General features: G+C 41.5%; 1 protein-coding gene across 2 annotated transcripts in view; it reads right to left on the bottom strand.

Moving 5' to 3' along the window:
• The window catches only part of CLSPN (claspin), a 38201-nt gene that overhangs the window by 7919 nt on the left and 15700 nt on the right, over positions 1-14582 (bottom strand). For both annotated transcript variants that reach the window (XM_072610068.1, XM_072610069.1), the window contains exons 4-17: positions 14375-14536; positions 12616-12693; positions 12307-12379; positions 10228-10336; positions 9234-9829; positions 7506-7703; positions 6226-6434; positions 4801-4991; positions 4496-4560; positions 2900-3099; positions 2034-2188; positions 965-1191; positions 452-563; positions 16-97 (exon numbers count right to left, since the gene is read on the bottom strand). In XM_072610068.1, the coding sequence (XP_072466169.1) occupies positions 16-97; positions 452-563; positions 965-1191; positions 2034-2188; positions 2900-3099; positions 4496-4560; positions 4801-4991; positions 6226-6434; positions 7506-7703; positions 9234-9829; positions 10228-10336; positions 12307-12379; positions 12616-12693; positions 14375-14536 (2457 nt within the window). The remainder of the gene's footprint in view (positions 1-15; positions 98-451; positions 564-964; positions 1192-2033; positions 2189-2899; positions 3100-4495; positions 4561-4800; positions 4992-6225; positions 6435-7505; positions 7704-9233; positions 9830-10227; positions 10337-12306; positions 12380-12615; positions 12694-14374; positions 14537-14582) is intronic.

Below are 14582 nucleotides of genomic sequence, written 5' to 3'. Positions count from 1 at the left end.
AGTCGTGGTACTTACTTCTTCACTATCAAACACATTGCTATCAGTGACAAGCTGAAAATCACCAAACTCCTCCTCTTCTTCTTCACCTTCCCGTTCCCTGAAATGCAAATCAATAAATAAGCTCTGAAAGGCAATCAACCAAACCAGGAATTTAAATTCCTGGCTTCAAGCCTGCTCCTATTACTATGGTTATTTCAGAAGACAGCTAATGAGGCTCCCTGCTTCTGCTAACTCTCTTCTCTAACACAAATGAAACTACTAAAACACCCTCCTGCCACTTATACCTCCCTGTGCAAAAGTGTGACACTGATGTGTTGAAAAGCTAACTCCCTATCTCAGGGGACAGAGTCCACAGGATAACGAGAGCCCCCCAGGCCTAGGAATAGTCCTGGGATTCCAAGTCCAAGGATGACCAGGGTATCCCAAGCTCCCAATAATCAAGAGGATTCACCTGTCTGTTGGGAAGGAGCCTGAACAAAGAGCCAGGGCTTCAGCCATGGGGTCATCAATGCTCATCTCCTTCTCCTGCTTGGAGGACTCTGAAGGAGCAGGAGTTGAAGAACCTATTATCACAAAAAGCAAAAGGAAGATCTGTTACCAAGGAATATTTCCTCATCTATAAGCAGAGAATGGCTAGCTCAACAGATCTCAAAGTAAGCAAACCAAAGGGCCAGCACCCCTTACCCTGCCCCCCCCCCCCAACCAATTATCACAGGTAGTAAACAAGCAGAGAATCACAAATCACAGCCTATTCTTTCAAAAATTTACAGCTGCTGCTTTATCATGCTGAGGAAACCAAAACTTCAGATGAGAGGAAAATATAACATCAGTTCTGGAAAGAAACACTACTGTATGTGAGGACCTCATCACCCCCAAGAAATGTGAAGATTTTCTTCTGAAGCAGATACTAGGCTATGGTTAGACTTAAAACACTAGCAGTACTTACTTAGTTCTTAGTACTTACCCTGAGAAGTGAATTTCCCTGAACAAAGACCCAGAAGTTCTTCCATGTCCTCCTTTCTGTCATCCTTCTCAGGTAAAGGTTTTTCATCCTGAGACTTGAACTTTCCTGTACACAAATCCAACAACTCGTCCATGTTGGCATCCATGGCATTCTCATCCATACTGGCCAATGGCACCCGTGATTTCAAAGCCTGGTATTTATTTCGGTGATTCCCCACATTTAAGAACCTAGAAATACCAGACCCTGTGTTAATTACCAGGGGAGATCCAATGATCCAGCATCTTCCCCGAGATCTCACACAGCACTTTGTCTGCCTCTTTATAAAATGCTTTTCATGAAATATGGTACATTGTAGTTATCTCATCCCCACTAATAGGATGTATAAGCTCTCTGGGGGTAAAACTAAACTTTCCATTCCCCCTCAGTGGCTAGTACAGTGTTCCATTTCCAAGTAGGTGCTTAATTAAATATCTGTTGAAGGAATGACCTAAAGCATCCATGACAAAACTTTTAACTTGCCTCTTTCTTCGTATATGGCACAAAAAACGGGTTTCAGTTCAAAACAAAAGGATTTTAAAACCCCAAACTTCAATCTCTTATTAATCCAACAGAGGGAAGAAAATATGTTGGTGAAAAAGCTATCCTAAAGGAAAAGGAATAGGCTGGGTTTCAAAGCATACATTCATTCCAAGAGGCCTGTGCAGGCCAGATGGTATGTCCACTTAACATGACAGAACCCTGTCAATCCTTACTCTAATGAAATAGTGACCATACAAAATAGTAGGAAGGATGCAGGGATATTTTATTTATTTACAGAATACCACCTGTGCGATTCAAAGAAGTCAGCCATCAAAGAAACCATGCTAGCAAGGTCTATTTACATGTTGTCATCTATCTGTAGAAGACTTTGTTCAAACTTTCAGAGCACAATCCTAGCGGTCCACACACCTTCTCTTTCTCAGAAGTCGGCACTCAGCACAGATGGAGTGACAGAAATTCACTTTATTTTTAACAAAATGAAGCGGCACCCAACCAGCATTCCCACCCACGGGAACATAAGACTACCTACCCATCTGCATCTAACAGTTGGCTCTGAGTGTCATCTTCTAAACAGAACTGGAAGTCTCCTGCTCCCAGGAAGAGAGTTTTAGGCTCCGGGGAGGCGTTATACAGCTCCTGGGAATCCTCTATGGGAAGGGAAGGCTCAGACAGCTTCCCTGAACTCTGGCAGCAAAACAAAACCAAACAAAAACAAAACGTTTTACAAATGTCACTCACCACCATGACAACAACAGAAGCTACTATAAGAAACATTTATTCCACTCCCAGGAAATTACAGTTTAGAGGACAACGTACAGCAATGAAAAGAAGAAAGGAAGACGCCTCCAAAATGAAGGAAGGCTGGCTGGGGCTCATTTCTGATGTGTATGTTGGGGATGGTGAGGAGGCAGAAAGGATAAGGAGACATTTTAGGTTCTCAAAGTCTATTCAACAAGCATTTATTAAGCACCTACTATGTACAAGTCATTGTGCTAAGTGCTGGGAAGACAAAGACCAAAACAAAATAGTGTCTGCCCTCAAGGAACTTACTGTTCTCCTAGGGAAATCCAAGATTACATAAATAAGTACCAAGTATATAGACAAAGTAGTTTCAAGAAGGAGAGAGTGCTATAATAACTGGTGTTAATCTGGAAAGGCCTCATCACACCTAAGCAGTGCTTTGAAGAAGGCAGGGATTCTGAGGTGGAGATAAGAAAGAACTGAGACACCTCGGGGACAGCCACTACAAAGAGATGGAGGCTGAGAACTTCTCCAAGTGCACCCAAACTGAGAAACAAAGCAATGGAATTCAGTTGGCATTGCCACTCTTTGTTTAGTAATGAAGTCCAGGGAACTGAGATAGAGAGGAGAGTGGGAAAACGATCACCATCTTACCTTGGAAGTAGAGCTTATCAAACTTGCTCGAAACAACCCAGGAGAGGGGGATCGGATTCCCCCCAGCCCAGGGATGAAGCTGGTGCCACGGCCCGAAGGCTTGTTGCAAGGCTGATAGGGAGCAATCATGGAGCCGATCATCTCAAAGCTGCTGTTGTGGCTGCTCTCCTTTGTTAGCAATGAGCATGAATCATCTTCTTCTAAATAAAGAGAAACAGCTTATAAGTGCATTATCTTACAAATAGGATAGGGGCAGGTCTATTTGGAGGCAAGTTGAGTTGTGAATTAAACTGTCAGGTAAAATTCCTGACAGTCTCCACAAATTACATACTCCAATACATTAAGGGAAGGTCAATTCTTGGGTAAAATATTGAAGCCCTAAAAAAAAAAAAAGTCTACAATTACAGACTGTAACTTTAAACCAAAGAGTTGTTGGGAGCTTTCGCCTCTTCCATGAAGTTGATCAAAGAGGCTTCCTTTTACCCTGCCCAGTCTAGACATGTTACTTCTGTGACTATTCTCTTCCACTCACATGCTTAGCTATGACCTCCATAATGATGCAAATACCTCACTAGCTTTCATATGGATCACCCAGTACCTCTATGGTACCTACTATGTGCCACAATTAGACAACATATGCCTCAATGCAGGTTTCTGGAGTTCTGACAGAAACATAGAATCTCAGAGTTGGAAAGGATCCCATCAACCATCTAACACAACCAGTACCTGAACAGGAATCTCCTCCGTCTACAATATCGCCATCTACTGATGGGCAACCCACAATTCCCCGAGGCAGTTCATTCCATTTCTGGATAGCTCTAACTGTTAAAAAGTCTTTCCTTATATTGAGCCAAAATTCTCAAGGGCCAAGGAAAAGAAATTTAATTCCCTTTCCACATAATGACCTTTCAAATACCAGAATAAAGTTGTAATGCCCTCCTAACCCTTAATTTCTTCAGGCTAAATATCTCCAGTTCCTTCAACCACTTCTTGAACAAACATGGTCTCTAGGCCATTCTGGCCACTCTCCTCTAAATATGCTCCAACTTAGCAATATCTTTCCATTGAGCCCATTATTGAAAGCAATTCTCCCAATGTGGTCTAACAAAGGACAGTAGAACTAGCCTCTCCCTTCCACGGGCCGCCATACTTCTCTTAATGAAGCTCAATGCTGCATTAGCTTTTTTAGCTGATGGGGCATACTACTGATTCATATTGAGCTCCCTTTTAAAGCCCTATCTTTCATGTTTATGGAGGCAATTGTGGTTAAGTGTCTAAGGCCATATTTGAACTCAGGTCCTCCCAGTTCCAGGACCAGTGCTCTATCCATTGCATCACCTAGGTGCCCCAAACCCTGTCTTTCATGCATTCTCTATTTGGCAATGAAGGATGAACATAATAATTGTGGGTCTGTGCAGTTGATTTCTAAAAACCTATATGTAACTTATCTTCACATAGAAGTATATGCTTTAGCCATTTGAAACACTAGCATCCAAACAACTGAGCTTGGCTAAGCTGAATCTGGCCAGGAATCATTACCATTCCTGGGAAGCCCAGGTCTAGCAAAGCTCTAAAAAGAAGGGACCAAGTACTTACCTAGTTTACTAGGTCTTTTGCCTGTGCTTTCATCAGTCTCAGATTTCTCTTCAACAGGAAAGTATCTACAAAATAAGGAGAACGAGTCAATAATGACCTTATCCTGAATCTGTCTAAGGCCATCCAGTGTAAGAGCAAATAGCCTTAACATTTCAATAGCTTCTGAGAGCAACAGTGTCCTTGCAAGTTGTACAATATTTGGTGTTCAGAAGCGTGACTCTGAGTCGTTAAGAAAAGATGAAAACTCATTTACAGGGACAACAATTCCTGACCAGAAATTCTATTCCCTAAGCAGAATCACTTACCCCATTTTGGAGGAGCTGTCTTTGAACAGAAGCAAAGTAGATTCCAGAGTGGGAGGCTTGGGAAAAGAGCTGCAATCAATGGCCTTGAAAATGTCTGTGCTATCAGCAATGTTCTCCTTATCCATTTCTTTATCTTCCTCTTTCACATCCTTGTCTTCTACCTCTTCATCATCAAGAAGAAATTCTCCTGCCTTTACCAAGAGCACCAAAAGAGAGAGACAGAGAGAGAGAGCACCAACAAACCATTAGCTTGAAGGATGGTTGTTTTTCCTTCTTACAGCTGAGGAATGCAACCTGACTTGAGTTTGCCCTGAGCTAAGGCTATAATTATTTAATCCTTGCATTTCCATGACTTTTTAACATACATCATCTCACCTGATTCTCTATGGCACTGGTAGGCAAAGGAAAGAGAAGGGGGGATTGTTTAGAGAAAGGGGACTTAGAGAAAGGGGACTGAGACACTAAGAAATTAAGTGACTTGCTCAAGGTTAGAAGGTCAAAACTTTAAGAGCTGAAAAAGACCTCAAATGCCATCTAGCTCCATGTCCTACCACATAGTCCAACAGGTATTTGGTCATCAAGGCTGTGCTCGAACACTTCTAGGTACAAGGAACTCCCAAGGCAAACTCTGTCAGTCAGCTCCAGGTCTTAGAAAGCTCTTCCTTATCGTAGGCCTAAAGATGCCTCCCTGAAAGTTCTACTCACCCAGCTCTGCTCTCTAGGGTTACAAAAAACCAATTTAACTCCTTTCCCAAAAAACCTACCTTTCAGATACTTAGTTTCCCTCTTAGTCTCCTCTTCTAGACATTAAACCAATCCAGTTACAAAAGAACTTTCCAATCTAATGAAACAATGTATGCCTTATTACGCTTATTGATCCTTGCAAAGGCTACAACGTTCCATGCTAGGGGTGATGGAGGGAAGGTCTCCCTTCACCTAGACTAGTAGGGATCCAGGAAAGCCTCTCAGCCTTGAGATCTCATTGCCACACCCAGGAAAGTCAGCAATTAACAATGGTCTATGTTGCTTTTCTCTTTTATTCTAAGCACAGAAAAAATTCACTAAATCACTAAAGGAGGGCAAGAGTTTATTTATACAAAGGGGTCTCAATATCACTTTTACATTCAAAAATAGATACCAACAAATTAGAGTCACAGCCAAGACTTTGAACATTGTAGGTGTTCAATAAATGGTGCTGACAATTGAAAACCCTGGAAAACAGCCCTGAGGATTGTGGAACAGGCTATGCCGTCACCTCAATCTGGACAGCTTAAATCTCTTAAGTAACTGAACATGCTTATTATCTTTCTCTGGCAACAATGCCAGAAATAATATCTTCTGCCAGTCTGATTCTCTTTCCTTCATTAATCATGACTTACTCAGCAAGCATTAAAAAGGTGACAAAATTACACAATTGCCAGAGACCTCCTGATTGCCTTCCTCCTCCTCCTCCTCTTCTTCCTCCTCCTCCTCCTCCTCTGATTCATCTGTCATTTCCTCCTCCTCCTCCTCCTCTTCCTCAAACCCATCTTCATTATCCAGCTTGAACAGTGCCTGCCGCTTCTGGCGCTCCTCGAGTCTTCGGAGTTTCATTGCTTCCTGGAGTTTTGCTTTCAGCACCTGTAGCTTCTCACCTGAGCAAGGATGAATAATATAAATACATCAGATATGTTACAATGGGTCTTTCTAAACATGCAACTTCAGGTAACTAGATTCATATGGCAATGCTACTTCTAAAAAGAAAATGAGAGACTAGTGCCTTGGGTCCTTCTTTTTGTAAAGATGAGACTTCTTAAACTGATGCTTCAAATTATAAAATTAGTGAATCAGTGACAAAATTAGTGACAATGAGTCACAGAACCATAGGATTGGAGGGACCCTGCATTTATCTAGGGCAAGCCCTATCTGACACAGAAATCCTCTCTGTGATATCCCTGACCAATGCATTTCGTTTCCTGCCATTAGACTATGAGCTCTTTGAGGGTGAGGACAAGCTTTCTTTTCATAAACTGTGTCCCCAGCCCTTATCATAGTACCTGGCTCTTAGGAGTCACTTAAGAAGTATTTATTTAATTAGATTGGTTGAGGAGGGGAACCCCAAAAGATCACTAAGTCCATTACCACTCCTCTGGGCAAAGTAGCACAAAGATATTTCCAGGGAAAGAAATTTAGAATATGAGGCTGGTTGAGTGCTATCTGCTGTCATGGGCCAGGACCACATCTTGGACACTATCAAATGCCATAATACTATTTGGAGAAGAACTCAAGGCCCTAGGGGTAGGTGGCCCCCAAGGAGAAGAAACAAAATCAATTGCAATCAATGGAAACAGGATTCAAATATAAGCAGATTGATAGGATGTTGTACCCAGAAATACTTTATTCCCTTTAAAAATTAGCATAAAAGATGAGACTGCAATGGAAAAAGGACTAGACTGGGAGCCAAGAGACCTAGGCTTGCATTCTGGCTCTTCCTCTACCATTTTACTTGGGCAAATCATCTCCTCTGCTTTACCTGAAGCTTCATGTTGCTCATCTGTAAAATGAGGAGCTTAGCCAACATGGTCCTGGACTCTTAGCATCCTTTAACTGTGATATTCCCAAACTCCCCAGGGCAGGGCCACAATAGCATCAAAGATCTGTTAACAGATGGCATTTTATTTAGAGGACTAAGACAATGCCCAGAAACACAAGAACTCCACAAATACCTGGCTTTGCGTAGCTCACTCCATCTAATTTCTCTGTTGCCAAAGTTAGGGGGACCACATCAGCCTTCAGTTGTTCCTTGCCATCAGCACCTGTTTCCTTCACTATTATGTTCAGGTTAATCTTTCGCTCAGACACGGTTTGGGCCTTGGCTGTGGGGCACACATGCTTCCAGAAACGCTCCTTCAAAGCTTCCAGTTCTAAACCAAAACCCCCAATTCACTGTTTAGTTTTAAGCACAAAGGGCTTCTTCACCAGTAAAGAATAAAGCAATCAACCAGCTAGTTAATCTTGTTAATGCTGTGACTCTGTAGCAGTACTTGTAGGGGACTTGGTTAAAAAAATATGTATGTATGTATGTATGTATGTATGTATGTATGATTCACCCTTACTGAATTCTGTTGTATCCTCCAGTTCTATGAGGTTACTTCCCTGTTCTGCCTTCAACTCCAACAGCTCCCATCAGCACTACTTCACTAATGTGGAACAAACAAATTTTGTTGAACAAGAAATCCTGCATAATAGATGTGCTCACAAATTTAGTTAGCAGTCAGTCTACTGAAGAAAATACTGGTAAATGGCCAAATTCTAAGTACTATGGAATAAAAGACACAAATCTAAATCATGTGGATTAAACTTCCTGGTTCAGCCAGAAGACCAATTTTTTATTACCTCTATTAGGTCATCTCACATTATTATTACTAACATTATTATTATACTGATAGAACAGGTGCCCAGGAGGTACCTAGCCTTGACTAAGTCCTATACCAAAGTTCCCCAGGCCAGGGTTACAGTAACTGTGAGAATCGGCTAACTCCATGGAACAAGACGCCTCCATTCAGGTACCCTCTGGCGTCGTTTCCCATTTCTCCTTTCCAGCTTTCTTTTGTGTGTTGTCTTCCCATTAGATTGCAAGCTCCTTGAGAGCAGGGCCTATCTTTACTTATTTGTATCTCTAGTATTTGGCAATGCCTGGCACATGGTAGTCACTTAATAAATGTTACTGGATTGAACTGAAGCAGCAGTGTGGAGGTTAGGAGCTGGAGGGAACCTTTTCTGAGGCCAGCTCTGTACTAAGAGAAGGAAAGTTCCCAGGATAATCTACAAATGTACCTAGGAAGCACCTAGAATTATTTTCTCAATTACCATTAATACTAGTTTAGCAACCTTCTATGTACAATTACCCATAGATCTCTTCAGAGTCTACTAAAGACATTTCACATTATTGTTGCACCAAGAAGTACACTTAGCATGCTGATTTTTAATACAATAATATCAAGACTATCTTTAGGATACAAGCCCAACAGTAACTCAAAACTCATCCTTTCCCTTCTCATCCTTCAACTCAATTTATATTGTTTGCAGATACAATGTATACCCAACACTGGTTTTATACGATTAAAAAAAGTACACTCTTTTTGCCTTGTATCTATGAATAGTCTTCCACTATGCTAAGGGTTTGGATGTATATATGAGATAGTCAAAAAACCCCCAAGGAGTGGCCACAATAGCATCAAAGACTGGTTAACAAGAGGAGTATGGCTTCCTAAAGTAGGATTCCACCTGTACTTGCTAACAGGTTTGGGAATTATCTATTGATTTCAATGATTCCGGCTTTCCCATCTAAAATCATCATAGATATTTGAGAATTGTTTGCATTAACTATATCCAAAGTAGAAAAAAACCTACTACTATTCAGAAGAGGGAAAAGCCCCAGTTCAAAGAATTACCTTTATTGGTTTCAGGCTCGTCAAGAGTCACAAAAGAATCTTCATCAGCCCCCAACCTTGGCTTAATGGAGAGATCTACTCCCAGTCGCTGAAGTTTATCCAGTGTGACCTTTCTTCCTTTTTCTAATGGAACTATGGCTGTTACTGTACCTTGCTGCATGACATCATCTATCTTTCCCTTTGTTTCATTAGGATCCTGTGGCTCTTTCTCTTCCTCCAAAACACTGAGTTCAAGTGTTATAGGGGCCCTAGCCTCTGTCTGTTCCAGCCCCTTACTATTGAAAACATTGGATTCCTGCTGATGCTCTGAAACATCCTTGAATGAAGGGTCCATTGTAGCCTTCAAGTCTTCCTTCTGTCCTTGATCCGCATAACATCCTGACTCATCTTCTGTCCTATCTTCACAAGCAGGCTGGTCAGCAGAGTCAGCAGAGGTCTGAGGAGTGTCAGGAGCTAAAGGAAGTGAGCTGTTCTCACATTGTGGTTCAAGACCCATCTTCTGGTTAGAACCTCCGGTGTGGCTGGCACTGCTGCTATCACTTGGGTTAGTATTGGTGCTGATTTCTTTGCTGAGGTTTGCCTGATACTTAGATGACCTGTCAGGAAGGAAGCAGCCTGAGGTGAATCCCATTCTCAATGTGGCATATTCTTGACCCTTAATAAAGTGCTTTGTGGTCATTATTTCACATGATCCACAACTCTGTAAGGAAAGCAGGGCAGGAAATATCATACCCATTTTACAGATGAAGATGAAATGACTCACTCAACTAGAGTGACTCAGTTAATACAAGGCCAAATCAGGACTCAAAAACCAAGGCTGGTGCCACTGAGTCCAGGGCATTTTCCATTAGACTATGCAGGTTTTCAGCGATTTTGACAATTTTTTTATTGGAGAAAAGGGCTGGGGGTGAGAAGAAACTATTTACCCTAAAAACTGGCTCCTCAAACTAGTGTCTAAGAAAAATCCAGTCACATAAAGAGAAAGGGCTCTTACTTCAGTAGCGCCATGGCGTTTCCCTGGCCAGAAGGTCGCAGCTTGCGTTTGTAGAAGTCATGAACAGTTTTGTTTTCAGGCATGTGATAGGGAAGAGAGAGCGCAGACTCTGCCAAAGGTAACAAAAGCAAAAAGTCAGTCAAACACTGAAGCAAATGCACAGTACGTAATTGCATGAAACTCCACTAGCCAACAGTGAGAGGGCTAGAAAGGACATGATCGTTCCAGCAGAGGGAAGGCCTGGAGACAAAGGATCTTCCTTATGGAGAAGCTAAGGTTACTGAAAGTCTCGAAACACATTTAGTTTATACTGAGGGCCAGGAGTTTCACAATGGTGACTCTTTTCACCACAATCCACAAGGCTTAAAAACCATGGAATCATAGAGTTTGAAGATCTCAAAGGCCATCTAGTCTAACTGTACATGAGAAATAAATTCCCACTACCACATGTCTACCTAATAAGCAGTCATCTAACTTCAGCTTAAGTACCTCCACTGATAGGGAACTCACTACTTCCCAAGGCAACCCCTTAAACTTTTAGACAAGACAGCCCTTTTAGTCTTTTTCTGATTATTAGCAGATTCTTTCCTATACGGAGATAAAAATCTGCCTCTTGTAATTCTAACACAATGGTCTCTGGAGTCAGTCAGCTGATTCCTCTTCTATTAGACAACCCCTCAGATACTGAAAGATGATGATTACGTGTCCCCTTCAAGTCTCCCCCTTATCCAAATTAAAAATTCACATTTTCTATAAGTACTCCTCACTGGACGAGTATCCTGGTCACATGTCTCTGGACATTCTCCAGCTTGTCAATTTTTCTCCTAAAATATAGTATTCAGAACTGATCCTAAGATGTGAATCAACTAGGGCTGGGTACTGAGGGACTCCCTCCCCGGTTCTGAATACCAACATTAATACAGCCTAAGACCACATTAGCTTTTTTGGCCAAATCACAGTGAACTTGCAAAAAGACTCAAGTCTTCTTCATCTGACCTGTTATTAAGCCATGTCTTTTGCAGACTTGTGCAGCTGGATTTTTGAATGCTAAGTACTTTTATCCCTATTATATTTAACATATTTAGATTTGGTTATCATTTTAGCCTTTTAATATCTTTAGAAATCACAATTCTATTATCTAATATATAATCTGTTATCTAAAATCTCACAGATTTTTCTTGCTCATGGTACAATATTATTCTTTGTTGCAGAGAATCACATGAGCCTTGCCCATGCATACAAGAATGCAAGTGTGAAGTTAAAACAATTTGTGGGAGATGGCACGGTGGACTGCAAGGATACACCCCACCTATCCCAAGGAGTTACAGAATTATATAAAGTTAAAGCTAGGAGATCCTAGTATCCAATTCTTTCATCTTATAGAGCTTAAATGACTTGTTCAGGTCACACAGCGATGTTAAGATGAGCACTGATTTCCTGGTTCCCAGTTCGCTGTCCCTTCTTCTACACAGGCAACAAGGCATAGTGATAGGAGGACTGGATCTGAGATTCAGGTGGCCTGAGGTTCACACCCAGGCCTTTATGCTTATTCTATGACCATGGGCAAGTCATATGCTTTGTGAAACAGTGGTGTAGAGCAAAAGGAACACTAGACTGAGATTTAGGAGATCTGGATTTGAATTCTAGTTCTTACTGCCTACGTAACCTTAGGCAAATCACTTAAATGCCCTCTGCCTTAGATTTCTCATCTATAAAAGGCAATGTAGTAATAAGTCATATTTGCCAGTAAGTGGAGTGAGGTGGGGCATCCTTGTAAATATTACTTGTAATCTCTGCCTCACAAGATTGTTCTGAGTGAGCAAAGTGCTTGGCAAACCTTCAGGTGCTAAATAAATATGAGTTATATGAATTACTACACTATTCCTCCCAGCTTATGCCATCCACAAACTTAATAGGTATGCCACCAAGTTATTGATAAAAATAAAAACACTGAACAGAATAGGGGTATAAACTAAATTTAGATGTAAGAACATCAGAAGCATAATTTGAGACAAAACCAATTTCCCTATGAAGACATCACTTGTGTTTTCCACAAAGTGCAAGCAGTAATAACATTACCTCGAATAAGGCGTTGGGTCTCACTGTGTAGTCTTTTCACAGCTTCCTTACTTAGCTTGGCCGCCTTCCTCTCCTTAAAGAGAAAAGAAACCTATGTTGGTGCTTTGCATAAACATGGATGTTTCATCCTGAAAGAGGCTTTTCTTTCCAAGGAAAGGGAATGGGGGGAGGGGCTGTGAAGGAAGGTGCACACATGCACAGGACTATTACAGGACTTGGTACAGAATAAACACAAGGAGGGAAAAATGAACAACTCAAGAAATCAAGGGAAGAAATCAAAGGGAACATGGCTTCTGAGCATTACTTCACCTTTCTTATCATTCCTTGTGACAGTTCCTTTTCATCTTCAAATGAACAGCCCCCACTTTCCAAAGACAGTTCCTTTTTCTAAAAGACAAGACAGTAAAGTAATCATCTCAAAGAGAAGAGCTGACATGGCACAGGGAGAAGAGCCCTGCACTGGGTGTCGAGAGGCCTCAGTTCTAGTCCCAGTTCCAAACACAGACTCATCATTCAACCTCTGGCATATCAGGTTCCCCCTCTGGTGGCCTCCTCTGTTAAAATGAGGTGGTAAGGCCAGGCAAGTGAAGACAGCTAGGGAGTATAGTAATTAGAGCACCAGGCCGCAAGTCAGAAAAATTTGAGTTCAAATCCACCAGACACTCACTAGCCATATAACCCTGGGCAAGTTGTGAGGATCAAATGAGACAACAATTGTAAAGCCTTTAGCACAGTGCTTGGCACACAGGAGGTTCTACATGAATGTTAGTTATTATTGTTAGCTATCAGATGGTCTCTAAGAGGTCTTCCAGTTTCTACATGCTATAGTTCTCTCCCATAACTAAAGGGATCAAATGTCTATGTGGGCTGAGAAGATGTTTCTTACCAGAAAGTTCTGAGCGCAGATTTGTTTTCTGAACCCAGGCATATTGGACACTGCCTTCAGATTGAACCAATGATTTAATAGGTATAAAATCCCCAAAGAATGGCAAGTTGCTTGGATTCAAAAGAATGCCCAGAAAATAAATTTGATGCTCTGAACAAGGCTTACAATATAATAAGCATTCGACAGCAGTTCCCTAATGCACCCCTCTCATCCAAAAGCTTCTTATGCTTCCAAGGAGATCAGAAAAACCTTTGTTGCAGGCAACATGGTGAAGTATATAGAAACTTGGAGTCAGAAGATTCTATCTTCTGATTTTATTAGCTCTGCAACCAAGGACAAATTTGTTTCCTCATCTAAAAGATGGAGATAATAATAATATCAGTACGTATTCACCTCCTACCTCATAGAGGTGCTATGGAGCCCAAATGAGGTAATGTACTGTAAAGGGCTTCATAAACTGTAAGGCCCATATATGAGAAGCTAAGTGACTTGCCCAAGGTTGCTCGGCTAGTGTGTGTCACATGGCGGAATCCACGTCTCCTCAACTCCAAGACTGATTCTTGTCTACCATATACAAGTCAGCAATCATCACTAGTGAGTCAATCAGCAATCAGACTAGTGAGTCTGCCTCAGGGGCTCAAGGAAGAGCTGTTCTTATAGCCATCTCCCCTGATTTTTCTGAGAGTTGTCCCCTTGTGACCCCACCTATGTGCTTGGTACTCTGGTTCCCCTATCTGCAGTCTATGTTTTTATTAGAAAAAAAAAAATCTGTTTCAGCCAGGACTGTGAGCTTCACACCCCGGCTGGAATTCAACACCACCTTTTGATTGCATCCTACCAGGATATGTGTGATTTACAAACCAAATTGGAGAAAACATCCTAATGACCATCTCGTTCCCATGGGAGAATTTTAACATTTTTACAGAATCTGAAGCAACACTTGCTATCAGTCAGTCCTAATATGGCAATACTACCTCAGCCCCAGTTTCTCGACGGGTTAGCATGTCTGTCACCTGTACAACAGTTTCCAAAATTAACAACTGCTGAAAAACCTAAATCAATCAGCACGTAATTTTCTTCAGTTAAAAAAAAAATCTTTATCAACATCCAACTCTAAGCTAAGGAAGGAAAACAAAGGCTGGAAATGATGGGAAGGCCTGGTTTCATTAACCCTTTACTCACCTTGTGCTTTCTGACTTTGCCTTTCACAGAGACTCGTATTGCTTCTAATGATACTTCATCTTCCAATGGGGGATCATTTTCTTCCTCCACTCCAGTCTCAAAAAGATCACTGTCCCCAAGAAGACAGCCACTATCATTGAGTGGTTGTTTGGTTTCGCTTTCCTGTGTGACATTACCAAAAAAACTAAATGAAACAAAAGTAAAAACA

The sequence above is a fragment of the Notamacropus eugenii genome, chromosome 5, assembly GCF_028372415.1.
Source record: "Notamacropus eugenii isolate mMacEug1 chromosome 5, mMacEug1.pri_v2, whole genome shotgun sequence".
Taxonomy (NCBI): Eukaryota; Metazoa; Chordata; class Mammalia; order Diprotodontia; family Macropodidae; genus Notamacropus; species Notamacropus eugenii.
The sequence above is the reverse complement of the archived record's forward strand: the minus strand, read 5'-3'. Positions and strand labels throughout refer to the sequence as shown.